Below are 27,832 nucleotides of genomic sequence, written 5' to 3'. Positions count from 1 at the left end.
TAATGAAAAAAGGAACTCTTTTTTAAGCAAGAATAAAGTTATTTTTACAAAATAAGAAATATTTGGGGATAATACATCAAATGGTACTGTATTCTTTAGTTAGTACTTGGTTGTAAGATAAAGTAGCTCAATTACAGGCTTAGTTACACATGATAGAGAACTGTGGCTCCTAGATTCAGTTAGAACACTTGACACTACTCAGGCTGTTTACATCAAGCAGTTCATCTGAGAGGAATAGGCACAAACCATGGTTAAGCTGCTTGGTTTAATTTTTTAGCACTTGAAAAAAAATGTACAGTAGTTTGAACACTCAGTCTTTGCAAACCTCCATTGAGGTCAAAGATTTCATTCATACGTACAAAATTAGTTTACAAATTTTTTGGCAATTTCATCTTAGTAACCCGTTTTATCCTATTGCCATTGTCCCAACCATTGAAAAAGTTTACAATAATTTACATAGAAATATTTTCAAAGTGCTTAAGAATAGTGATTGTTCTCTGGGATATTTACAGGTGGCCTATACAATGTATGTACAGGTGGTATACACTATAGCACAAGTTTCATTGCTGGAATATGGCTTTCTAGGGAAAGTGCATATTTGGCCAGAGGTGGCAATACTGTCTAGAAATTCAAGGGTTACAGATACTTGGTAACCACATCCAAAGCTGAAGTAGAATGTGGACAAGAATATTTACAGAAGTCATATAAAAATGGTCAAGTACACAAGCTTGATCCACGCAAAGAGATCTTGATAATCTTCCAGACAGGAGGAAGAGAGACTTCAGCTGCTGGCTTGGTTACCATTCCGAAGTGGGGCATTATTGGTTTATACCTTAGAGGTTGAGACTGGTCTCAGAAGTCAAGCTAGATCATCATCTGTGCTTACAACTGATATCTGTGGAAAAATAAAAATGTTTAGAATGAACTTGGTGATTACTCACTGGTTGTAACTGTAGTCTTTAAAACGGGCTTTCTTTGTTTTTGGGCTGGTCAGAGACCAAAGTTCTTAGTAGGAAAGCCAGGTACAAAACATGATTAAGTTGTAGCATTCATGCATTTAACTTGAATTAAACTCCTAATCTGAAAATTTGAAATTCAAATTGCTCTAAAATCTGGAATTTTGTGAGCACTGACATAACACTGCAAATGGAAAATTCCACACCTGACCTCGCATGAGAGGATTGCAGTCAAAATGAACACACGCTAAGAATATTGCACAAAATTACTTTCAGGCTATGTGTATAGGGTATACATGGGATATAAATGGATTTTGAGTTCAGACATGGGTCTATCCCCAACATAATCTCATTATGAATATGAAGATATTCCAATTTCTGAAAAAACTCAACATTCAAATCAGTTCTGATTTGAAGTATTTTGCATAAGGAATACTCAACTTATACATACTTGGTAGACAGTGAAAATAGCATTATTTATTCTGGCTTTTCTACATAATGGTCATAATAATGCTTGGAAAATAGTGTGAGAAGACACATGTATGCCCTGAATTGACCATTACCTGTTTCACCAGAAAGCTTGGAGGGGAGTACTCAGCACATGTTTTGTTCATCCTGTTCCCTAAGTTCCCATAATGATATGGGTTCCACCTGAAGAACAAGTGAGTGACTCTACTGCTGAAGGAAAAACTAGCTATACTTGGTGGAATGGGGTACTTTATAAGTAAACCATCTAGTAGTATTTTGGCTAAGTGAATCTTACCCAATACCCTGACTTCAAGTCATTTTCCTTATAGGTAATCCCTATGCATGAGTTACTAATTTGCTTTTAGGTGTCCAGTAGGCAAGGAGCTACTTGGTTTATACTAATATTTACATGTCATTTCTGTAACTAAAAATATCTCAAATATTATAGTGATGACCTTGGGTTGACCTGCTTGCTATCCTGCATGGGTGAGATGCTTATTAACTTATTAACTTACAAGCTAGTCTGTCTGATATCTGGTAGTGGATGAAATTTTTGGTGGTTCCATGATCCTAAGGCCCTTCTTAGCCTAGATAGCTTGAGCTCAAGTTTTGGTCTCCTTTTCAAAAAAGTCTCACTTTAAGCTATGGTATAGAAAGACACAAAGCTGACTTACTGCTGGGTACGTGTGTCCAACAGAAGCACTGTGTCTACCAATGTCTATTGAGAGGTCCTCTTCAGTGGTCTTCAAGTACACAGGGTTATCAAAGTTCATGCTTTTCATGTTCTTGTGTTGCCAATTCCTCCACATCAAGTAGCCACCTACTGCCGCCATCACCAATAGCACTGAAAAAGTTAGAGGGTGACTAAATGAGGTTTAGTTTCAGAACACATAGGAAAGGCAATATTCAGGGATCCATGATAACCAACTTTAATAAGTTTCATGTTTTAGGGAACTGGGACAACTAGAAATTGGAATATATATGAGCCAGGGGTTTGAAATAAGATCACCTTAGTGGGTTGTAGTATTCTAAACACTAAGCTAGTCACAACCATCCTTGCAAGTGTAGAGTCCTGGGCCCCACTCCCAGGAAGACTAAATTAAAATTGCAGAGGCTTCTGGAGAGCTATTCAGGGGTTCTGGTGTGTTAGGCAATGTTGAAATCCAATAATCTAAGACAAAGAGGCCATTTATGCAAAGTGCCTTAGAATTCATATGTCTTATAACAGCTTCATAGGACTTATAGAATATAAACTAAAAGTAGTTAAGGATTCTCTGGGTTTCTCCTGAAGAAAGAATTTAAGCATTTGTGCATCTCATCTGCATAAAGCATTATGCATATTTCAAAGGAGAATAGAACAGAACTCTTATTAAAGGGACTTATTGTGAATGAGGATAACAGGCTAAAGTAGAAACTCTAAAGTAGAAATCAATAAACACCTTTCATGAAATTATTGAACATCAGCATTTCCTGTTACTGTACTAAGGAAACCAATGTATAGAAAATATGGACTCTGTGTGTACCAGGTGGGGAAAGAGAGTAAGAATAAATCAGTGTCACAAATTCTATGGCAACCTAAGAGGCCATGGGAAGGAGGCTCTAAATAAATGAGCACTGTTGTTCATCAGGTGTCTAAGATGTTCATCAGATCTCCAAGTGAAGGGAATCTACTTACAGAGAGGAAGGATGGCCCAGGCAGCAGATGTTCCTTTTGGGGGAACACTGACCTCTGATACTGCTGTGGTCACATTGATCCCTATAGGAGAATAAAATCAATCAGTTTACAAGAGTCTGATTTCAGACTTGGAAATTTACCCATCAGGTAGAAGCCTCATACCTTTGCAACTAAAATCAATGTTTAGTAACTAAAATAATGGAATACCAGGAACAACTCTGGCCTAGGAGTATTTCAGTCACAGGCTGGAGGAGCCATTTCACTCATAATTCTATAATAGAAGCATTACTAAGTCAGGCAGATCTAGGATATGCAGGTTCTAAGTCTTTAGAGTTTAAATATAGGTTACCAATCAGGGGCAGAACTAGTAGTTAAAGGCTGCATTAATTATGTACACTATGGATATAAAGAGTGTGGCTGTTAGTGGAGATTAACAGTTTGTAGTACTGAACCGAATACCTCCAGGAACTAGTCCACTCGTTGGTGGAATTTCTGTTGTGTTGGCATCTTTTGTCTCACTGTAAGCCACAGTAGTTGAAGTACCTGGATTACAAAAACCAAGAACCTGGGTAATGCCCAGGCTCCCAAATGGCTAGCAGTTTACTGTAGACAAGCCATGCAAGAGGTTATTGTAACATCAAGTGAAATAGATGTATGTGTCCAACTTGAGAGAAATAGTAGCCTTCATGCAAAAACAGAAGTACATGAAGCTTTGGGTAGAACAGTTTGCATATGGAATACGACAATTCAAAAAGATGCACAGCCACACTTAACCCCCGTCAGTAATACCCAGGCTCCTGGAAGTTGCAAGATGTGTTCTCAAGATGCTCTGATGTACTAGGCCTACCAGATGGTCCTGCAGCTATTTTCTCAATAAAGTCTGTCATGACCCAGAATTAAGCTAATAAAAGCCTCGTCATATTCCTTGCTCACAACAAGCAAGTTTAATTTGTTACTTAATCAAAAACCAAGAACAGAGGATTAACATGCAAGTTCAGTATGAGTTTAAACCAGTGTTACCCACTGAGGCTACAGGTTTCCTGTAACCATGGACTTACTTAAGAATAATTGCAGTGTGCCTTCTGTGGAGGAAAACATTAAGACTTTAATTACCTTCCAGTTGACTAGCTCAGTACTGGTACAGTGTTAACTGGCACAAATTGGTATGAGATACATTGACACCTTGTCACCTATAAATTTATCTAATGTTGAAATAGGTTACAGGTCAGTTCTGAAGTTCTGAGGTGAACATGTGGCATGCAACAGTAGCACATGTCTGATCTATTTCAAGGGTTAGGTAAAACAGAATTCTTAAAATCCAGGCCAGTTTTTATAGATAGTGTCTTATTCCTTTTGTATGTACTGCTTGTGGTCAAAATGCAAAAAGCCTTACTTTGGCACTCTCGTCCATTTTCCTCTAGATTGTAGCCATTGGGACAGGAACAGGTATACTTTGGAGAGTGATCATTAATCTGTGGTGCTGGCAGGCATAGGTATTCACATCCTCCATTCTCCATATCTTCTTCACACCAATTTTTACCTAGTCAAAAATAAAATCCTTTAGAATAGGAATTCAAGTGCTTTCTTTCTCCATGGAGCTTAAACTTGCTTACTCTGTCAAAGCTTCAAGACCAGTAAATGAATAGTATCAGGGCACAGGCAGCATGCTCTAAGGACACCAGATTCTAAGAGGTTCCTTGAGTGCAGAATATGACTTATGTCTTCAACAGGCAGGTCTTGGAAGGAGGCAAGGAAGGGAGATGAAGTTCTCACTGTCTGTCTGTCTTGCAGCGCTGGGAATTGAACCTTGGCATTGAACATGCTAGGTATGTCCCCAGCTAGGTATGTCACTATTTGTCCATATCAGAAGAAGACCAAGTATGTTCTCCTGGTTTTACCTTGACTTGCTCTTATACAGTGGAAGGAAAGTTTGAGTTTTCATTTAGATAGATGAGCTGAGCATTTCAAACAGGAGAAAATATGGAATATGGCCAGATGTGTTTGAGGATCTGCACAATCTTATGTGTCACAGGAGGAAGGTAGGTGTTATAGGTTGAACTGCATCCCTGTCTAAAATTTGTATGTTGAAATCCTCACCTCCAGGACCTGAGTATGTGACCTTAGAGGCAAGGCCTTTACAGAGATAACCAAGCTGAGGTCATCAGGTGGTCCCTCATTCGATATAACTGTGTCCTTCTTAGAAGAGGAAATTGAGACATAGGCTTGTGAAGAGGAAAGATGATGTGAAGAGAAGGGGAGAAGATGACCATCTATAAGCCAAGGAAAAAGACCTGGGGCAGGTCTCCCTCTCACATCCCTCAAAAGGAACCAACAAGATGCTAGCATCTTGATTTTTGGATTTAAACCTCCAGAACTGTAAGAAAATAAATTTATTGTTTAATAAACCCAATCTGGGGTACTTTGTTAAAGAAACCCCAGAAAACTAGAAGTAGGGAAAGTTTGTGGCACAGAAGCTACTATGGAGACTGGTGCAACAGGCTTAGCAAGAAGGACCAAAGGGGTATGGAAGAATTAGAAACACAAGGTCTGACACTGAGGGTTGAAAGAAAGATGAGGTGACATTCTGAAGCCATTTCCCTAAGAAGGAAGAAATATCAAGTGTGAGGTATCTAAGGTAGAGTGCAGGAGGGCAAAATTTTCATTTCATTTTATAGAAAGTTATAGAGTTGCTCAAGAGCTGCTGACTCCCAGTAGGTTGTGGGTCAGAAGTGACCAATAAGTGACCACTAAGGACTTGTTTCTCTAGGTTACCTGAGGGCTGCACAAGTTCATGATAGACAATGATGTCTTGAGCATCATTAAGGTTGTTGACTAGAGTAGCCAGCTCTGATCCAGTGAATTTATTGGCACCATAAACTGCTTCATTTTCCCCATCTATCCAGTAGACGCGATCCTGAAACAGAGCCCCAACAATTAGCATGCACACCCAGGATTAATAGAAGTCAATTATTTAGGGTCATCATTATTTACTGGCTATCTAATGGACTAAGGTTATTGAATGCTGCTCTGGGACATTAGATGTAAAACTGTAAGAGAAGCAAGTTCAGGTTTCTTGAAGTGCTTTGAGGAATTAGTTTCTAATTTGTACCAGCTTTTAAATGAAAGCAATTTTTCAAGATGTCCTATACTCTCCTGTCCTTCCCCATCCTTGTTTTTTCTCATCCAAGTGCTATAGTGACTCAAAGGTGGAAACTCAAATGTGAGACACATAGCTTACCTCAAATATTGTTAGTGCAAGAGGATGAGCCAGGAACTCCAGAGACTTCAGTACTATCCTCCGGTCTTGGCCATTCAAATCCACACTGGACAACATGTGCAACTTGGAATCAAGCCAATAGAGGCGGCTTTTTATAAGATCTAGGTAGAAAGATTGACACCATATGATACATAATTATTGCCCTGGCTTACAATTAAAATATCTGAGGAATCTAATATTCTACTTTCATGGTTCCTTCTCCAGCAGGGGTTCTTTTCTTAATGGTTCCCCAAAAGCTTATGAAGAAGCATACAGAATCTGTATTTAGATTCATTTGGGGGGACAAATGAAGACTCTCAAAGTAACTGACTTAAGAAATGTTACATGATATTTTTTGTTATTGTTGTTTAAGCTACCTAATACTCATGTTGTTTCACTATTATGACAGCCTAAGAATATTGAAGCTAAATGAATATATATTATAAATACATATTAAATATATATATAAACATATATAATATATACATATACACCTATATTTTACACACACACACACACACACACATATATATATATATATATATATATATATACACATACATAGATGTAATGTATTTTAATTTGGATATAATGAAAATATGCATGAAAAATAATGCACATACTTATTTCTACATATGCCTTCTTATATATTCTTTTTCATTTCACATCTGTATTATATCTGTTATTCTGAGACTTAAATATTTCTGTATTACCACTAATCCAAATTTGAATATCCAAATAGTCAGTTAGCAAAACCAATTGACATCCTGTTTATTAACAGAATTTCATCTTCAAAGTCAAAAAGTGGTAAACATATGGATACCTTGTCTTGGAATTTAGCTCATGGTTGACCAAAGAATAGCATGATTAAAAAATGTATTTACTCCTAAAAATAAGGATTGTTGTCTCAAGGTAAAGTATGAAAACTAGCAATTTAAAGTCTATTCAATTGACTTAATTATAACTTTCTACAATGACCATGTTTTTTAAAGTTTACCAATGAATGAAAATGACACATTTAGAATTAAGGAAACCAGCAACTATCAGTCAATAAACTTGTAAAAATCCAAAAATCTAACACAGTTCTACCAAAGTAACCATTATTCCACAAAAATCTCATAAATTTGTCTCTGACAGCAACTTCTGAATGTCACACTTTCTGTCATTTTATATTCAAATAAAAGTGTAAAAGAAAAGAGGTTAGAATTTTATAGTTCTTCTTTAATGAACCAGAAGAAAACTGTTACAAGCCTGTGATTCTAGAAATGCCAAGGCACCTGTGCCCATCATATTCAATAGAAGAATCTCCAAAAGCAAGATTCCCTGAAATCATGTTTCATGTTAGGCCAAATGAACAGCATTATTATTTTGTTAAGTCTACCATTCCATTTGTGTTGTTCAAGTACTCTCATCTAAGTTCCCTCTATAGAGGAAACTAGAAAAGTCATCTGCTGTAATCCAGAATTTACTATGGAGATAAGTGAAAATGCTATGAAGAGAGTTAAATTTGGTGGGTGAGGAGGAAGGACATACACACCAAGCGTAATCCCATTGGGCCACTGGATATCGGCTGTCACCAGCGGACGTCGGTCAAATCCATTCATTCCTGCTTTTTCTATCTTAGCTGGTTCTCCCCAATCTGACCAGTAAACAAAGCTGGGAAGAGGGAGATCAGAATTATGTCTCAGTAGTGAGAAGGAATATAGTGGTATCTTGAAACAAAAGAAATAGAAAACTCTGGGGATTGATTCTTTAGAGACAAATAGTGAGACTTAAGGATTTAATTTATATTCTGGGTAAATCAAATTTCACCCTAAGAATCTACAAGCTCATTAGTAACTGTGGTAATCGGTATCACTCTGACATTTGAGTTTCAGTCCAAAGTCAAGGCTATGTATTTCCTTTTAAAACACTGAATTATCTCAGAGGAGTAAAAGAATACCCTTAAGTTTTATAGTAGGGGCTGGCTGATTATGTTCTAATGATACTTAGTAAGGAGTAATTGTGATTACTTTAGTTAACTTCCTAAGCTACCTGTCTATGTGACTTAGTGGCAATTTAAGGAAACCCCTCAGCAATATGTTTCTAGAGAGGCATTTGTTTCAATTGAACTTTTAAACAACTTGCACTTTGGAAGCCTTCAGGGACTATGGTTTAAAATCCCAGCATTTCATGCTAGTATTTAAGTTCAATAACTTAGAACTAACCCAGCAAAGTTTTCAGACAATGATGATGATGATGATGATGATGATGATGATGAGGAGGAGGAGGAGGAGGAGTATAGAAGCTGGGGGGGCATAAGGTTTAAGTCAGAGCTTGTTCTGTAGTCAAAACCAGAAGTACAGTTTCCCCTAAGGCCACCCAACAGTCACATGTACAGGAGCCAGAAAGAAAGGACGTGCCATATAGAGGGGCCATCCCAAGGTTGCTCCACCGTGGCACCTCGGACACCTTGAACTGGAAAATTCTTTGTTTCTGATTAATCTTGGGATGTATGAGGAAAGTTCCTGATCTAAGCAGATAGCATCCAAAAGACTGACAATGGCAAACATAGAATACGAACCCAGACAATGGGTCGACGGCTATGGAGGCAGGTTCTCGTAAGTCGGAGTTAAACAGGAACTTCCTCTTGGTTCCGTCTAGGGTAGCTACTGAAATAGTCTTAGAAGCCGCATCAGTCCAGTAGATGGTCTTGTACACCCAATCAACAGCAATGGCTGCAGGATTATAGACATTGTCGATCATTTTAACATGTCTACCAACCTTGTCATCAATTGAGGCACTGAAACAGAATAGGTCACAAGAAATTTAAGAGTTTGACACCATTAGAGCCTGGAGAATGGGCTTTCTGCTTATAAAATGGTCAAGGACTTTATTCAGAAAGAACTCTAGTAACACCATAGCTTACCATTCAAATTATTCAACCATGCTTCTCACTCATGCTAAATTAGTAACATTGTAGGTTTATCTAGTTACTGATACATATTCTATATATGTGCAAAAGTTCTAAGTGAAGCTATTTGTTTCACTAGCCATCATCTGAGTTTCTAAGTTCCCACTAAGAATCCCATTAAGAAAAGGCTGCTATATCATTTCTATTTATAGTAACAGTGAACTCAGTGAACTGAGTTCTCAATGAACCATAGAGAAAGGAGAGAAAATATGAGAAATTAAGATGTCATCTGCTACAGTTTCACAGCTTTAGCCACCTTTTACCTTACAACGATTAGTTTCTAATTAAGAATGGACAATAATTTAATAGCTAAAGAATCAGTGTTAGATTTAATACTCCCAGATAATTAGATGCTAGATTGGAGCTAGAGATGAGAGAAACCCCTCCAAACCTTCCCACAGGCCAAGTGACAGTGACTTATGCCCAAAGCCCAGGAACAGAACCGAAAGTTACCTGAAGATGGCCTTTTGGCTGAGATCAGCCCAGAACAGTTTCTGAGCAGCAATGTCAGCATCAAGAGCTACAGTATTTCTTAGCTGTTCAACAAGTTGGATATATTCTTTTCTCTCCAAGCCAATCTTCCTGATGTCTCTTCTATTAGTGAAGATCAGACTTGGTTCTTTGCCTGAAAGATACAAGTCAGGTGGACTAAATTTTGCTGTAAGATGACAAGGTCTTTCTAATTCACCTCCTCCCAGCAGAGGAGCAATTGCAAAGCAACTGTAATACTGAACACCTCGGTAGCCCCTGGTCCAAAGTTCCTGCCCTGGGGACCTGCTGGTGCTTCCTACTGTTTCGGAAGGCGGTCTAGGGTTTAGCATTCCACACAAGGTGGCTAACGAAAGGTTACTTATTTGAATTGCACTTAGTTTCAGAAGCAGAAAGTAAGCAAATATGGTAAGAATTCATGATGCCATATGCAAAAGGAATGACCAAGGCAGACGTGTGAGGAGATGGTCTGCTATGTAACCTAGCCTACTGCACTAGGAGTTTAGTAGCATTGCTCTCCAGTACTATTCAGTTTTGTATTTGGTGTGACTGTTGCAGCCACTGGTTGTACCTTTTATAAGCACTTACTTATAAAGGTACCAGAGCAACACCAGTCCAAGTCCATTTACCTACTGCCTTGCACACGCCAGTGGCAAGATCCATTTGATAGCCACGACTACATTCACACTTGTAACCGCCTTTTAGGTTGATACAAATTTGACTGCAGATTCCCGGATTTTGGCATTCATCAATATCTAGGAGGGAAATTAGAATTAGTCTTGCTGTTCCTATGCCTTGCTAGATGTATTCTGCCCTTTCCCATCTCCCCGGGGGACTAGAATCTCTTCTTCAACTCACCTCCACAGGTTTTCCTATCTATCAGTTCAAACCCAGCTGCACAGTCACATTCGTAGCCTATAACTAGGTCTTTGCAGATATGGGAACATCCACCATTATTTACCAAGCATTCATTGACATCTGAAATAAAAATGTAGCAAAGTCACTTGACAACTTATTCTCAATTGATATTTACCCTACTCACTTAAAATTCAGGCTTTGTGATAACTGTTTAGTTGACTTCACCAGACTCATGATTTTTCTAAGATTTAATTATTTGTTTTATAGTTATGCATCTTAGGGTGGATAGAGGGAAATGGCAACCCAATATCCCTGGCAAGTTATCAGTTAAACAGTATTTAGTCAAGTTTCTCTATTGCCCATCAATTATCCTTTTTTGGGGGGGGGGTATTGGGGATTGAAACCAAGGGCACTTAACCACTGAGCCACATCCCCAGCCCTTTCCCCTTTCTATTTAGTTTTACTTTGAGACAGGGTCTCATTAAGTTGCTTAGGGTTTTGCTAAGTTACTTAATCTGGCTTTGAACTCATGATCCTCCTGCCTAGGCCTCTGAAGCACTGGGATTACAGGTGTGTGCCACTGTGCCTGCCCAGTTATTTTTAAGGGGGCTAAACTACAAATTTGTCTGTCACTGCCTGGATTTTCAAATCATAAAACTTAACCCTCAAGCCTAACAATTCAATTAAATTATAGTTCATTAAAAGTTTAACCAGTCATCATGCAGGATCCAAACAGCATTAGCACTATGGATTGAATCAAACTGCCCACTCTGTCCTTGAGCAACCCCTTCACTTACGACATTCTTTCAGGGGCTCATCACTCCAGTCTCTGCAGTCCTGCTCCTGGTTACACACTTTGCTGATGTCTATACATTCCCCACTTCTGCACTTGAATTTTCCAGGGCCCAAGCACTGATTGACTACAACAAGAAACAGAAGAGAGGTTCCATTAGTGGATCTAAGCTAAGCAATCCCTTGCCTAACCAACCCCCCAAAACCCTTACCATTTTTGCAGTTGACTTCATCAGAACCATCAACACAGTCTCGGATGCCATTACACTGCCTGCTGCCATGGATACAGCCGCCATCCTCACATTCAAATTGGTCAGGTCTGCAGGTTCGAGAAGCTACAAAAGGAGGAAACACAAAGGAATGAAGCTGGTCAAACTATCCCCAGTTGATATATGGAAGAAAACTGACCATGCCCTGCAGATAAGAAAGCTACTTACGACAGTTGACCTCATCACTACCATCTTTGCAGTCGGGGTCCCCATCACATCGCCATTTCTTGTGGATGCACTCGCCAGAGCCACATTGGATCTCGCTGGCCGGGCACTTGGTGTGTATAACAGGCTGGCGGCCACACTGCTCAAGGGACTCATCTGACTGGTCCGAACAGTCTGCATCATCATCACATACCCAGCTAATGGGGATGCAGGAGGAGGTGCTGCACTGGAACTCATGGGCACCGCAGGTAGGTGGGGCACAGTCCAGCTCATCGCTGCCATCATTACAGTCATCCTGGCCATTGCACACAAAGTTCCTGGAGATGCAGCGACCACTGGAGCAAGTGAACTCATCTGGGCTACATGTTATGTTGCCTAATAAGAGAGGAGATGCCCCATTGAAAGCACTTCAGCATTGCTCTTTTGACAAGACTCTTATCCAAAAAAGCAACTATATTGATTTTTGATCATTAATTTTAGCTTCCAAGCTTAACTTAAAAGCTATAGCTGAGTTATATTAAGAATAAGTTCTTAAAGTTTGAAGAAACAGTCTCACCATGTTAAAAAAAGTATTCAGGCATACTATGAATAAGTTAAGAACAGAAATAAAGGACCAAGAAAATAGTTGAAGACTAGAAATTATTTTTGACATGAGAACCACAATTGACTCTTAGTGGGACAGGGATCAAAAATTTAAACTGTTGTAAGAGATTTCATTTTGGAAGGCAGAGATTAAATTACACCTAAATTAAATTATAATGCATGTCAGGGCCAGGTTACACAGCATGCATTATGTAAACAGGTAACACAATACAGTAAGCATTAAGACATTATCACCAAAAAGAAGTAAGCCATACACCACTATACATTGTTTCTTCTTCTTCTTTTTTTTTTTTGGTCCTTTAAATGAGGATCAACAATAATAAAGCTTAAACACTTTCAATTTTTAAAAGTCATTGCTATGGCTAGAAACACAATCTGGCAACAAGGTATGCTAATAATGATAAGCTAATCATATTAGCCAGTTTGTACTTTGACTTAAAATTCCTGCCAAACAGATAAAGGTCACAATTTGGTGGTGATTGGAATGGAGACCACGACTCTCTTGGGAAGCAATGTCTCAATTTGTGAGGGAAACACTTGGCAGCTCCAGGGCTTACCAGTGTATAAAGCTCTGAATTCTAGGATTGAACACTAAAACTCATTGGACTAGGTGCAGTGGCATTGACCTCAGGAGGTGACTTCTCCATGCAGGTCTGGCATTTCAACTGCCAGGGCCTGTATACTCCCTGGTCTAGTACTGCATCAGTAGGCCACACTCATCAGACTCAGGAGCTGTAGGTCTTAGAGGCCATGTAAAAAGGGCGGTAGGTTGAAAGAACACTCAAAGCAATGTTTGTTCAACCTAGAGATTTTCCCAGGGCCTCACCTGTAACATGTAGTATTTTATAGATTTTCCAAGAACTGAAACATGAAAGAATAGGAAAAAGAGATAGCTTTCAGAGATAGGAACTGTGACAGGAGATAAGGATTGGGTGGAATTTTCTTCAGGAATTTCCTAGCAAAAATGTTAATTTATGCCTCTCTGCCACCTTAACTTTGGGAAAAATTGTAACAGAATCTAGCCTGGGGATAAAAAATGCTTGTATAATACTCAAGGAATTTTTTTTAATTCCAATAAGCCAATCTAGTTAAGACCTATGAATGTGTTTGCTGACCCTACTCACCTTACAGTTTTATTGAGCCAAAGTGAGGAAGGTCTATGAATTACTATAACAGAGCCAAAAGCTCACATGATTGCTGCTTCCCTGAGCTACTGCTACATATAAATGCCCTGTTACCTTCTTATTTCTATTTTCCTAAAAGAAATACCACACGATAGCTAGTTACCATGAGAATGGCTTTCAGAATTTTAGGGCAGTTATGAAAGACAAGGATTGAGCAGATAGTGAAGTCACTGAAAAGTGAGTCAATGTAAGTCTTCATGCTTAATTTCACTTCCCTTGCCCACCCTTCTTTGAGGAAAAGGGTCTTTGGGATATGCCACTGCACACTGATCTTCTTACCACAGTTTTCTTCATCTTCTCCACTGTCACAATCATTTTCACCATCACATCTCCAGGACACTGGGATACACTGAGTAGAACGGGCGCCACAGCTGATTTCATTTATGCGGCATGTTCTCATATCTGTTGATGATATACAGTCTCAAAAGAGCCTCAAAACCGATCAGTGCAAAGCTGTGCTCCTGCACTGCCTGGAAGTGTAACACCTGTACCTTGGTGGCCTGGCACACTGGGCAGATCCTTCGCCAGCTCTATTCCTTAGAAGCCGTGCCAACCAATGCCACCTGGCAGTGCACCTGAGAACCTTGACCATGTCACTCCTTCAAGGCTCCATGGTGTGCTCAATTCTGGATTTTGTTTTACTTGGCATGGTTAGGTTGATTGGCTGGCCTGTTCCTAGGCCATATTTATCTCCTGGATATGAAGTGGGCATACAGATACTGTCACCTAACCCCACTTCATCAAAGGCCAGATGGGCTAATACCTATGAAACCGTCCATGGCCTAGGCTCCCTGATAAGCCTCCATCACAGTATCCATTGGATCTACATCTTGCAAAGTAGGAATAAGCCCTAATTCTTGACTTTACCAGGTTGTCCTTCACTAACATTTGAGGCTGAATCTTTGTAAAGCCTGTCTTGAACTCATCTGCTTTAACTAATATCATAATCATTCTCCTCGCTTCATGCCTAAAAAATTGTGAGTCTCAGCATAAGTTGTTTTTTTTTTCCCCCATCATCATATTCTGGACCTAAATTTTGTTCATGTTGATCCTTCCTTTTTCTGTGTCTGCAGATCTCTGCCTTACATGAATTCTAAGACTTTCTTTACCTTGACATTCAAACAATGCCAATTATATGATCACAAACCATCATCCTCTATGGTCTTAGACTTTCCCCTGAATATCAGCCTACAGACAAAGATGTACATTTGCATGTCTATGATGTTTCTTTAAGAACAAGCTATAAGGTCCCTGCTTAGCAACTACAAGTGACAAGTTTGTTAAAAGTCATGAAATCACCGGATTGCTAGTCACCTTGCCCCTTCAGTAACAGCTTTTCTTTCATAATATGAAAAGCTGTGCATCTAAAAGCTTGGCCCACAGGGAACCCTCACGTCTTGACTTAGCTTCCAGGACCAAAGTACCATCTGCTCAGAGTCATTATTATCAAGCATTTGAAAATCTATGCACCTAGTCAAGGAGTTCTTAATCAAATCTGCTGGCTTCCATCTTAAGTGTTCAAGAGTGAAGCTACCCAAGAGAATGTCAGTCTTGTTCTTTACAGGAGACTGATCAACTGTTAATAACTTCAATGACCTTGGAGTCAATTGACCTAAACTTTAAGGCAGGCAAAGGAAAATGAATACCAAGTAGTAGATTAAGCATTTTTTTTTAAAAAATTATGAAACACAAAACATCTTGGAAGAGTTTAAATCTGAAGCAAGTCACACTCACGGCACTGTTCTGGGCTTTCGTCAGAACCATCTTCACAGTCTGGATCCCCATCACACTGCCACCGGTTGGGAACACACTGGCCATTGTTGCACACAAAGTCAGACTCTGCACATGTCTTCTTCACTGCAAAGTTCATTCACAAGTTAAAGTTGAAGCCACTCACCCAAGACCCCGATCCTATCTTAGAGCCCCAATTACATTTTGATATATTTCCTTTAAAAGTTAATCTGAGGAGGGTGGAGGATGGGAAAGGCAGCGGAGCACAACAGACACTAGTATGGCAATATGTAAATCAATGGATGTGTAACTGATGTGATTCTGCAATCTGTGTATGGGGTGAAGGTGGGAGTTCATAACCCACTTGAATCAAAGTGTGGAATATGATATGTCAAGAAATTTGTAATGATTTGAACAACCCACAATAAAAAATTAAAAATAAAAAAAAATAAAATTAAAAAAAAAAGTTAATCTGAGTTGATGGATGCTCAATTGCCAACATTCAGACAACTTTGGAAGACTCATAATATATTTTTTCAGATGAAGGTGTTCATTTGAGAAACTTGGATGATACCAAATTCAAGGAAAGACAAACTTTGTTCATTGTCTTTCAGGCCAGGGACACCTTACAATGAACTTCCTGCCTGTTTGGAATGCTTAGATTAACTAATATTTGTATTCTCTTCATGAATTTCTTCCAAATCATTTGTGTACTGCATAAGTGTCTTGGTTCAAGCCCACTTTCTTTTGCTATAACGGGATACCTGACACTAGGTAGTTTGTAAAGGAAAGAAATATATTTTGGCTGGAAGGTGGCAGTCCAAGAACATGGCACCAGTATCTGCCCAGCTTCTGGTCAGGGCCTCAGTAGAAACATGGAAGGACAAGTGGATGTATGTGGAAAAGGCAAAATACAAGGGGCATCCTTGTTTGTAACAATCTGCTCTCTCAGTAACTAACCCAGTCCAGGGAGAAAGGCTCTGTTTTCTCTTAATGACCTAAGTCACTTCTTAAATGTCCCACCACATCTCAGCACGATTACACTGGAAATAAAATTTCAGCATGAGTTTCGGAGGAGTTTCACACCACAAATAAGGACAAGAGTCCTTACCAGATACTAGATCTGCCAGGACCTTGACCCTGAGCTTCACAGGCTGCACAACTGTGAGAAATATGTTTCTTTTGTCTATGCCACACAGCCTATGGTATTTTTCTTATAGCTAAGACACTGGTCTAGGGCATCTCTTCATAAAACATGTTTTAGTGTGTGGATAGAAGGTGAAGCCCCAGTGTTGAATACTGTCACCCTTTTTGGTATATAGGGGACAAGGAACTCATCCAATAGAAAAGGGAGAAAATTTAAAGGGAACTATGACAAGAGCTATTTAAAATTCAAGGGAGAAGATATTTTCACCTTCCCTGTCAAGGGGTGGTGTCACATCAACCTGCTAAAAGTCATTGAAGCTGCCAGAGCTAATTCCCATAGTTTACTGCTGGTGTCAAAATAGCCCAAGGCAAGGGGTCAGTCCTATTAATTCTTCCTAGGGCAGGTCCTTCCTCTATGCTTAGGATTATAATGCAGTTCACTGTTCAAGGGGTCACTGTTAATTATGTCAGGAAAATAAGCATGAAAGACTATCCTAAGCAAACCAGGTAGCTTGGTCACCCAAACACAAATGAGCCACAAAGTATGAAACTGTCTTGATAAAGTAGCCAGACAGGATGCCCACAGCTTTTCTTTCTTAGGCTATATTCTTTCCTTGCCTAAGTTCCTATACTTTCTACTTGAGTTTCCTTTTTTTTGGGGGGGGGGTGGGTTGGGGGAGGACTACCAGGAATGGAACCTAGAGGTGCTTAACCACTGAGCCACATCCCCAGCCCTTATTTATTTATTTATCTATTTTGAGATAGAGTCTCACTAAGTTGCTTAGGGCCTCATTAAGTTACTAAGGTTGGCTTTGAACTTGCGATTCTCCTGCCTCAGCCTTCTGAGCTGCTGGGATTACAGGTGTATGCCACTATACCTGGCCTGAATTTCCATTTTAAAACATTCTTCTCTAATAAGTATACTATGCTTGTGAATCAACTAAAAGACCACAATTTGCCAAAAGTTGGAAAGGGACCACTTCAAGACAGGGGCTTAAGCAATGTAAAGGTCTCAGTATTTAGGGCTTACCCTGGGGCCACTCTAGTTAAGCCTAAGATATTGTGAAGTGGGGCTATAGTGACTATAGTCAATTTCTAACACTCAAGATGGGTTGAAGAATTATAGTAATCCAAAAAGGATTATTCATCTCCTTGAGTTAAGTAGCTATGGAAATAAGAAAAGCCATATTAGCTTAGATTCACACCTATTTCTAAAATCACCTTCACAGAGAAGCCCCAGTGTTAACACATTCAGTGCTCTCTGAGGCCCACATTCTCTGCAGTTTGGGAAGAACCCAGAGTCAGCAGGGTTAATTGGTATAATTCAACCTATGATATATTTCAGAATTTGCAAAAGAGGCAGTAGGGGAATGGCCATAAAGAGAGGACATGATTTCAAGAAGTAGAAAATGTCATGACAATATGAAAGACTGGCTGTGGAACAAAGTGTCACACAAAGATACATAGGGACGAACAAACTGTTGAAGAGTTCATCTCTCTCCATCTGAGCAAACCCTGGCCAGGGATGTGGAATAAAGAAAAGATATTCAAAGCTGGGCATAGTGGCACATGCATGTGACTCTAGTAACTTAGGAGGCTAAGGTTGGAGGATCCAAGTTTGAGGTCAGTCTCAGACAGTAATAAGACCCTAGTCTCAAAATTTAAAAAAAAAAATTTAAAAATGAACCTTAGTGACAGAATACCCCCGAGTTCATGCCTAAATGTAATACTAATTTTAAAAAAGGAAAAGAAAAAAGAAGACATTTGAACTGGACCTTGAGATATGGATGGAAATGTCAATGTGCCACCAGGGAGGTGAACCAGCAGTTACGTACTTAGGGTGTCTCAGTTACTGATTTACCAGCTCAGCCTAACATTTAAAGAAAATGAGTTACTGGGGCCAATAGAAGCACATAACTCATGGAGTCTAAACTCAAGTTGACTAAATATGCTAGTTGTCATGCTTGAAAGAAAGAGCTCTGCTGAAATTGTAATCAAGTTCCCTATCAAAAGGTTAGACAGGAGAATCAGGAGGTGACTTTGGAAATTTTAAGTAATTATGTCGCTTTTTCCTTACATCAGGAAACATTTTGGAATAAGCAATCAGAGCTTCCTGAGCGAAGTTTCCACTTTCTTTCTCTTCTTTACATCTGTGAAACAGCAACAGATTCTGTAATATATTTAAGTTCTCCTACTTCAAATGATCTTGATTCACTGTACTGTTCATCTACCTTCTTCCTTGACCCAAATCCTCCTAGTATGGCTAGTAGAGGGTATTTTAGGAAAAAAACAATAATTATCCTAAAATGGCCCAGGCTGGATTCTACTGAGTCAGATGATAAAAGAAGACTTCTACAACATGAAGAAATTAATTACTTTTTAAGAAAAAGCAATGGGTTTTGCCCAATATACAATTAGAATAAGGGAAGAATTGCTCCTTAGATCAAAAGAACAGTTGAAAAGAATGAGGTCTTTCTCATGAGATATTTGTTGAGAACTGTATTACCTAGGTAACCTAGAAATAGCATGGAACTTAATGTTTTGTGGAATAGATTAAAATCTTAGTGTTAAATGCAAATGATGGAAAAGTGTAGCACAAGAGAACTATTCTTGGTCATGAGACTGGAGATAATTTTTTTATCCAAGATTGCAGAATGGACTTTCTATGCTTTCAAAAGAGCTGCTAATCTGCACACAGGCATGAAAACACCCATGATATTGCATCAGAAAGAGCAAGCATAAGACAATGTTTATAACATTTTAGTAATGTTGCATGAAGAAGAAGGTAAGAGCATTACAAGATGGCAATTGAAGACCCTTGCTTAGCTTCTGTTTTTCTTCTGTGTTTCTGGTGTGCATAATAAACAACTGTATACAGTATCTCTTAAAAGGTAAATGACAATGGTAGTAACCAATATTTGCACACAAAACTGCTTCAAGATTTTTACAACACAAAAGAAAGGGTTCAAAAAGGAAACTTCAGCCATGTACTTTAGGTACCTAAATGTGACCTTGATATGTAGCTCTCAGATGTTCTGTTTGACGTGAAGTCATGTAGACCGCACACACAAGCATTTTTCGCAATGATCTTTGGATACTGATCAATGGTATGATGTTATATCCCCATTCTCTTGGGGAGAGAATGTCTTCCGCCCTGCTTAATGCTTTAGAATCAGCAACTATTGTGGGAACAGGATTAGAAATGAATCCTTATCTGATCTTTCGTCTTTGCTGGCTTGTAGTTTCTATGCCCAGGGTTAATTACCATGCTAAAACTTTGGTGGATTTTTGTAGTGTCCGTGACTTGCTTTCTTTTCTGGGATCAGAGCCGTTTGAGAATTTTTAAAAAGTTACTTCTAAGCAACCTCTGTTTGCCTCTATTTCTGGTCCTCCCTTCCCTTTCCTCAGCTTCCTATGCCCCATATGCCAGATCTAAGATAAACCAGGTCCTGTCATCTGAAAGGGACTCCACTTTATCTTCAACATTCCATACTCAAGTTGATAACCCCGTGTCAAACACTCAATTATGTTCCTGTGGACCAGGAAGTATAGATTCTTCGGACTTGGATTCAAAGCAATTCTTTTGTGTGGATTTTATTTGCAGAATCTCAACACACTTGTAGAAACTAAGATACCATCATCGCATTTCAGTAACATGCACGAGTCCAAGTGAGGTGACAAATGAGGCGACTGAGCTCTTCACTTACCACAGTTCTTTTCATCACTGCCGTCGACACAGTCTTCATCTCCATCACATTTCCACAGCAGGGTTATACAGCGGCCATTGGTGCACTGGAATTGGGAGGGCTCACATTTGGCTTTTCTGCCTAGAATAAGGAAGAAACATTTAGCAAAGCCAGAGTAGAAAGTTAGAAATACAAGTTACCTAAAATCTAGGAATGGGGACCCTAGAGGGACAGCTTCAGACTCAGGGGCCAGCACGGGATGGGCCTTTAAGACAGTGACTGACAATAACTGAATTCTCAGTTGGGCACAGGCTAATACCAATCGCTAGATTCCTAACCTTTCTTGCAGGGATATTAAGTTCTGGCTCATGGAATGCCAATAGAAATGGAAGAAATGGAATCAAGTGCTGCATGATGTTTTGGTCAAAATGGAATGCAGATTAGGACAGTGGTCTCAAAAAAACTAAACTGAAGTTAAAGAATTCCTATTGCCAGAGAATACATAGTTGAAAAATAAGGGACAAAAATTAGAAGAAAAAGAACCCCTAAGAAAATTCACAGTGAAGGGCTTAGCAGAACCTCTTGCAGACTTAAACAAGCTTCTTAAAAAGTTTGAAAATAGGGACCCCAATACCTAGAGGTTTTCATTAATAAAGCACAATGCTCTGGCGCATTATCTGCTTATAGGCAAATCTATAGTGCAAAAAGGACACAAACCAAGCACACCACCATGGACATATTTCTGAAAAGAGTGACATCGCCTCCAGAAGAGCCCCAGGCAGGTCCTTCAGAAGGGATTCCAGAAGAAGGCTCAGAGGAGGTGACAGCTTCATGCATGTTATTGCCCCTGAAGATTTTCCTGTGGGACAAAGTGTAGAGGTAGAAGACAGGGATACTAATGCTCCTGACCCTGTGTAGACTTAGGCTGATGTGTGTATTTGTATCTTAGTGTTTAAAAAAAAAGTTTAAAAAGTAAAATTTACAAAAGTTTTTGTACATAGAAAAAATTTTATAGAATAAGAATATAAAGAGAATATTTTTGTACAGTGTGTTTGTGTTCTAAGTATTATTACAAAATAGTCAAAAAGTCTAAAAAGAGTTTAAAGGTTTATAAAGCCAAAAAATTTCAGTAAAGCTTAGAGATACAGCATGGTGATGGGGCACCTGCTATATAGTGTGCAGCCCCTGGGTTTCATCCCCAGCATCAAAACCCAAATAACAACAAACAGTTGCAACAAATTATAAATAATTTATTATTGAAGAAAGAAAAATCTTTTCTTATTTTTTTGGAAATTAATGTAGCCTAAGTGCATGGTGTTTACAAAGTCAGCACAGTAATGTCCTGGGCCTTCTCTTCCCTCACCACTCACTCACTGACTCATCTAGAGCAACTTCTAGTCTTGTAAGATCCATTCATAATAAATGCCCTACACAGGTGCACAAGTTTTTATCTTTTATACCATATTTATTTTACTATACCTTTTGTTTTTAGATATACAAACACTTACTATCATGTTACAGTTGCCTACAGTATTCAGTACAGTTCCCTCCTGTACATATTTATAGCCCAAGAACAGCAGGCTACACTGTATTGTTGAGGTGTATAGTAGGCCACCACATCTAGGTTTGTGTAAGTAACTACTCTGATGTCAGCACAGTGATGAAATGGCCTAACATCACAGTTCTCAGATTGTACCTCCATTATTAAGTGATATATGGCTGTATCCTTAAAAAATTAGGGAATCATTTTCCTTCCCTTTATTCCAGCTTGATTCCTAAAAATTGGACACAGTGGCTGGAATAGTGATTTGGGGTCAAAGGAACCAGATGAAGATAAAAGGAATCTAGTTTGCCAATAGTCCACAAAGGGCACCCCATCCCCCTCTGGACTCATGCTCTCATTTGTTTAAACCATTTGTGTGGCTACAATTCCGCAGCCAAATCCTAATCCTTTAATGACATTTCTTGTCCACATCTATAATATTATTCATAAATGATGTTCCTATCACAAAGTAAAGCAGGTTTAGAAAGGGATCAGCAAGAAGAGGGTAGAAAAAGAGGTTTAAGATATGGTTCCTCATCTTAGAAATTGAGGCCTAATTGGAAAAACACATTTATGAATCAGCTCTAAGACAAAAGAAACAAGGAAGTATAGTTAAGAGGCAAACGGAAATGGTTTCTAATTTAGTGATGATTGAAAAGGAAAGGAAAGGAAAGTTAAGCCACAGACGAGCATTCGGTATCTCTGAGCCCGTTCTCCTTGGCTTAATATTTGGCTATTTAACTCACTGTAGTATGAACTAAGACTTGAAGGAGGACACTCAAGTTTTTTGCCTGGCACAGAAGACAGGGGTCTCCTATCATTGACAGCTTGTCCTTCTGGAGGACACGATTGCTTTGAAATAAAAGGCACAGACCTGATTCTTAATGCCAACATGCACAAATATTTGGGAAAGCCAGAGGACTTATGTAGTGCGTGTAGATTACTGGGAGAATGGGGTTGGGGGGCGGGGGAGACTCAAGCAGAAAGCCTTCCGATTTCCTGCCACTCTTAGCATCTGCAGCTGGGATGTGCTGGCATAAGAACAGATACTATAGAGACAAGCACAGACTGGAACTCTTGTGTTATGTGCACAATACTCTAGTTGGTCTCCCTAGTATCAACCACCCCCTGCTGCTAGGCAGAATTCTATGCTTTCTGGCTAATTCTCAAGGAGATTAAAATTTGGTTCCAGTGAAGATTACCATATGGTTGTGGTTACCTTCAGGTACTAAATACATTGCTTTTAAAACTCTATCAACTATTCTACTCCCAAGAGTCCAGTCAAGCTAGGATCTGGCTGCAAAGCAATATGTTTTAATGGCATTTCCTATCAGCATTTCACAATATTTATTAATTCTATAAATATTTTAATTGAATATAAGATTCTAGGGAGTTATAATGGGAAATAAGAGGAGATAGAGATAGTTATTTAGAAGTACCACCTGTTTGTTTTCTACCACTAAGCCAGTGTGAGGTACCTGGCTGCCTCCTCCTCTTGTCCCCATTAACCATGCATGCTTAGAATATTATTAATGTGTGGATTCATGTTCCAGGGGCCACTCGCAATAGTTCAGTGTCCTTAGGACCTGTGAAGACTGTGGGAGTAGTAAGAGTCTACTTTGAGTACTTTATTTGAAAAAGTAGTAAAATAACTATTTGTAGGCAGAGAACATAGAGAACTGCTGTTAGAATACAGTGAAGATTGAAAGGCTTTGAATTTTTTAAGTGTTTTAGTTTACCAAAGGTCAAGTCAAAATGAGACAAAAGCACTGACATTGACATAGTCAGAATGATAAACATATAATCAGACTTGGATAAAGCTTAACAGTAGATGTCAAAATATGATTTTCCACTGTCAAATGATGTACCACTTCCAGGTCCCAAGTGAGGTACTTGGAAGATAACCTTCTTAAAAATTAGTTTTTAAGCTACAGATCTTGCAGGTGCTCAAGCTGACCTCAGATTAAATGCCAACATACAATATTCTATTACCTTGAAGAGGTGAATTTAGTTGTAATACAAAACTACCAAGTATAATAAGTTATATTAGAATCCCAGCAATTCTGCCTCAGGAATGTATATTAAGCAAGCTCTTAACAGACATAGGATTTTCTTAGTGTTCATTCCAATGTCCTAAGACAATAAGGAGTTTAATTTCTGCCTTTCTTATCCCACATGTCCACTGCATCCAACTGCTGTCTGCCTGTCATAAAGCTGCATTTCACCATCACACAAACATGACATTCCATTTGGAAGGAGGGACAACTGGAATTAGGAGTTCAATGTACTACCAATACATCCCTGCTTGTCTAAAAGAGGGGAGAGATGAGAGTGGGAGCAGGCAGGGTAGCTGGCTTTATAAAGGATGCTTTAAAGAGGGCAAATAAAGGGGCTAGGGCTGAGGCTGGGGCTCAATGATAGAGCCTTCACCTAGCATGTGTGAGGCCCTGGTTCAATCCTAGAACCACATAAAAATAAATAAATAAAATAAAGGTACTGTGCCCAACTACAACTAAAAAATAATTTTTTTTTTTTTTTTTTTTTTTTAAAAAGAGGGCAAATAAAGACCTTAAGCTTCATGGACATCTCTGTTTCCTACCTTTCTAAGCAATTTTTTTTGAGAGACTCTCATAGGCAGAAAGTTCCCTCCAGTTCCATTTAATTCCCTGCTTCATGAAGAGCAGGAAGAGCTCAAAGGCTATATTGAATACTAAGATATCAGCCACTTGATGAGAATACTGTGGGTCTTCCCTCCAAGTTCCCCAAAGAGTCTACCTTTCCATCTTCAGTGTTCAACTGGGACTGCTACTGCACAAAGAGGTAGAATTTAAAGCACCAAATGAGTTAAGAAGCTTTTGGTTTCCAAAACTCTGGGGATTACAGGATTGTAGACTTGTAGTCTGTTTCCATCCATGACAGTTAAATCTCAAGTTCAGTATTATATTTTCATAAAGGAAACAGGCTGAACTTGAAATCATCAACACTCAAGGTTCTTTTTAATTCTCAGGTTAAGCTAAAGCCTAATGATACCTGAAAGAATTACCTTGGAAGTCAAAGTACTAGGTATTCTACAGTCCAGGATCTTTCTGCTCAGAAATATGAAAAGTTGGAGTAAAATAAAATTCTCAGCGGTTCCTTATAGTCATAGTGTTTCACAGGAATTGCCTTAGGGCTTCAGGGGTATTGAAGTGAGGAGGAAGGTCTTGGAGGAGGAATCCCCAGTTGTTTCACCCAGGAAGATTTTCTTTTCAATACTAGAGTTTTGTGTGAGATAATTTGAAAAACTTTAAGAAATTGCACTGTCTAGGTTTCCTTCTAGTTCTAATACTTAGTAGAATGAATATTGTGTCCCATTGGGTGAGAGGCCTTTGAGTCATTTGTACCTACTCACTGATGTGTCTATTTAAATTAGCAGTGAGTGAATTCCCCAAGAATCACTTGCTTTCACTGTCACTCATATCTATGGAATCAGACTACACAAACTTCCTTCAAGGCAACAGTGTCCCATGAGACTTGCTACCTAAACAGTTTAAAGCTGCCCAGACGTGATGGCAACTCGCTTGGCTCCAAAAGATTGAGGATTTTTAATACACATAGAAGTCAGCCTGCTGTTGTCTAATTGTTCCTACAATTAAGCTTCAGTTAAAAACTGCACAGACCTTACAGTAAAAACCAAGCTTCTAAGATAGGATACAACTTTCCTATAGGACTCTCAGTGGGCATCTTGGCAGAAGTGCTCCAACATGAATGCCTAGAATATAGAGACGTCTTTGAGTTTCAGGCTTAGCATGCACTTGAATCTGCACAGAGGGGCTCATGTGGCCACACTGTGGGGCTATCCAGCCCAGAATTCACTTCTTTCATGTCCTTCCTCATTGCTCAAGCATAAAGGTGTTATCATCTGCTGGAATTTCTTCAGTCCATTTGTTTTGGCACTTCTGGGGCCACTAAGGGCATTTATTTTTAGTCTAGTTCACTTCTCCTTTAATGCTTGCTACTTAAAGCCAAATTTTCTATTCATAGACTAAAACTCCTTTTAGGATAAACAGATTTCTGAGTCAGCAAAGAAGTTTTTCTACAGGATAGGAGGTTGATCAGAGGGAAAATATTGCAACAAGGTGCTAAGAGGTTCTGATCCTAAAGTCAGCCTTGGAAACATTAAGAACCAGTTTAGGAGTTAATTACAAACTGCTAACTACTTTGGATAATTTTTCTTAATCACTGAAATAAGTGAATTTTACAGTTAGATTGTCAAACAGTTTTTCCATTTACATCTGATGAAGATAATAAGAATCAAAGATAAATAATTGAATGCTTTTGTTGTTGGTCAAACATGGCTCTAAGACTTCATGTCTCCTAACTCATTTAATCCTCAATTGTTCATGGTCAGCATTATTACTTCCCATTTAAAATTCAGGAAACCTGTTTGGAGAATGGAAATATAGAAATTGCCCATGATCATCCTGGGCAGGGCTAGGATGTGAAGCCAGGCACTCTGCCTTCTGATATCATGCACATGAGTAAACTCAGGATTATGTATCTTCTAGAATAAGCACACAATTCGGGACTTTGTACCTTCTAGAATATTTTGACTTGGAATTTAGATAGTAGAGCTGGCTTAAATTAATCCAGAATTAAGTGGATTCACTTATCAGAATGATTCTCTCTTAGTACAGTTTTATTATTGAGCTAGACCTCTATTTCCCTTTCCCATTATAGTTTTTAAAAAATGCTGCCAGAATTCCCTTAGCAAGTCTTTTTCTAACAGGGCTACAGTTCTTGGTTTGCTTGTCTAAGCACACTAGTCAAGGCAGAGCAAAAGTTCTCAACATGATACACCCAGGAAGTTATAAGGCTCTGTGGGTAATAAACTAAAACAGTTGTTCCCCAGCCCTAGTATACATCAGAATTCTCTGCAAGACTTGCTATCGCATCATGCTGAGTCCACCCCTCAGAATGTGATGCAGTGGGTCCAGGAGGGGCCCTCACTTGCATTTCTGAAGAGTTAATGTCAATTGTGTTTGTCTTGCAGTATACTTTAAGACTATGGCAATAAGGTTAAGAAGTTATGAATTCTATACATAACAGAAGAGGCCTTTTCAAGGTTCTATTACTATCCATACTATTAACCCTCATAAGCCTTTATGTTCATCACTGAAAGGACATAGGAGATAAATGCTACTCTTTTATAACAGAAGTGATGATAACAACCTCTTGAGTGCATTATTGCAGGTAAAACTTATTTGGATTCCTTAATAGGCATATATAGTAAAGAGATTCTTCTAAAATCTCTCTCCCTTTCTTCATGTGTCCTAGCTTTAATCAGTCCCATTGTTTACACTAAATCAGTAGTTGAGAAATGAACCCAGATTCTTTTCTTCTGACATTTGGCCATCTAGCCCTGGCCATATCTAAGCCCTCATCACTCACTTGATCTAAATTTAGGTCTCCTGTTCTTTTGCTTCCAGGCTGTCACATTCTCTGTCCAAATTGAGACAGTGATTCAAGCAACCCAGAATGGCCAGAAGAGCCAAGGATGGGATCATTTCCTGGATTCCCACTGTCCTTAGGATTTAGTTTAAGTTCCTTACTAGTGTCCCCAAACTTTTCCCTTTTGGTCATCACCTGCTCAGGTTATAGCAGCTGAGCTAACACTTTAAGAGGCCTCAGTCATTTCCTCATGCTTCAGCTCACCTCTACATTTGCTTTGATTCCTCCTGCCCATGTCACTCCTATTCACTCATCCACCAGAAGTGGGCTCAGATGGTACCTCTTCAATGAGGCCCTCGTATGCCTTTTGGGACAGAACCAGATGTGGTCTGGCTATTTCCCATAGTTCCCTATGCCTTCACAAACACCATCCACTGAGATGTGCTTATCTACCTGTTTCTACCTTTAGATGCAGATTCCCTAAGGTGGGGCCTGTAGATCATCTTTATAACTCAGACCCTAGTGTCTGACATCCAAAGATTCTCTAGACCCTAGTTACTAGTCCTGGATGCATGCATTGATTTGTTAATTCAGTAATAAAGCAGGTGTGAATTCTGTTAGAATATTC

At 39.1% G+C, this 27,832-nt stretch overlaps 1 protein-coding gene across 4 annotated transcripts in view; it reads right to left on the bottom strand.

Moving 5' to 3' along the window:
- Positions 1–246: 246 nt before the first annotated feature.
- The window catches only part of Vldlr (very low density lipoprotein receptor), a 33,107-nt gene continuing 5,521 nt past the window's right edge, over positions 247–27,832 (bottom strand). Inside the window, exons 2-19 of one of the 4 annotated variants that reach the window (XM_046459459.2) lie at positions 20,253–20,372; positions 15,403–15,525; positions 13,948–14,070; positions 11,885–12,256; positions 11,660–11,782; positions 11,453–11,575; positions 10,656–10,775; positions 10,427–10,552; positions 9,762–9,933; positions 8,919–9,137; positions 7,893–8,011; positions 6,338–6,477; positions 5,872–6,013; positions 4,493–4,639; positions 3,559–3,642; positions 3,100–3,180; positions 2,099–2,268; positions 247–895 (exon numbers count right to left, since the gene is read on the bottom strand). In XM_046459459.2, coding sequence (XP_046315415.1) covers positions 860–895; positions 2,099–2,268; positions 3,100–3,180; positions 3,559–3,642; positions 4,493–4,639; positions 5,872–6,013; positions 6,338–6,477; positions 7,893–8,011; positions 8,919–9,137; positions 9,762–9,933; positions 10,427–10,552; positions 10,656–10,775; positions 11,453–11,575; positions 11,660–11,782; positions 11,885–12,256; positions 13,948–14,070; positions 15,403–15,525; positions 20,253–20,372 — 2,540 coding nt within the window. In that variant the 3' untranslated portion in view covers positions 247–859. The remainder of the gene's footprint in view (positions 896–2,098; positions 2,269–3,099; positions 3,181–3,558; positions 3,643–4,492; positions 4,640–5,871; positions 6,014–6,337; positions 6,478–7,892; positions 8,012–8,918; positions 9,138–9,761; positions 9,934–10,426; positions 10,553–10,655; positions 10,776–11,452; positions 11,576–11,659; positions 11,783–11,884; positions 12,257–13,947; positions 14,071–15,402; positions 15,526–20,252; positions 20,373–27,832) is intronic. The other 3 variants (XM_058584032.1, XM_046459460.2, XM_058584033.1) reach the window with 3 other exon arrangements.

This window comes from Marmota monax, unplaced genomic scaffold (genome assembly GCF_021218885.2).
Source record: "Marmota monax isolate L192 unplaced genomic scaffold, Marmota_monax_Labrador192_F-V1.1 WCK01_AAM20220418_F8-fsc00059, whole genome shotgun sequence".
Taxonomy (NCBI): domain Eukaryota; kingdom Metazoa; phylum Chordata; class Mammalia; order Rodentia; family Sciuridae; genus Marmota; species Marmota monax.
This window is presented reverse-complemented; position numbering and strand designations above follow the sequence as displayed.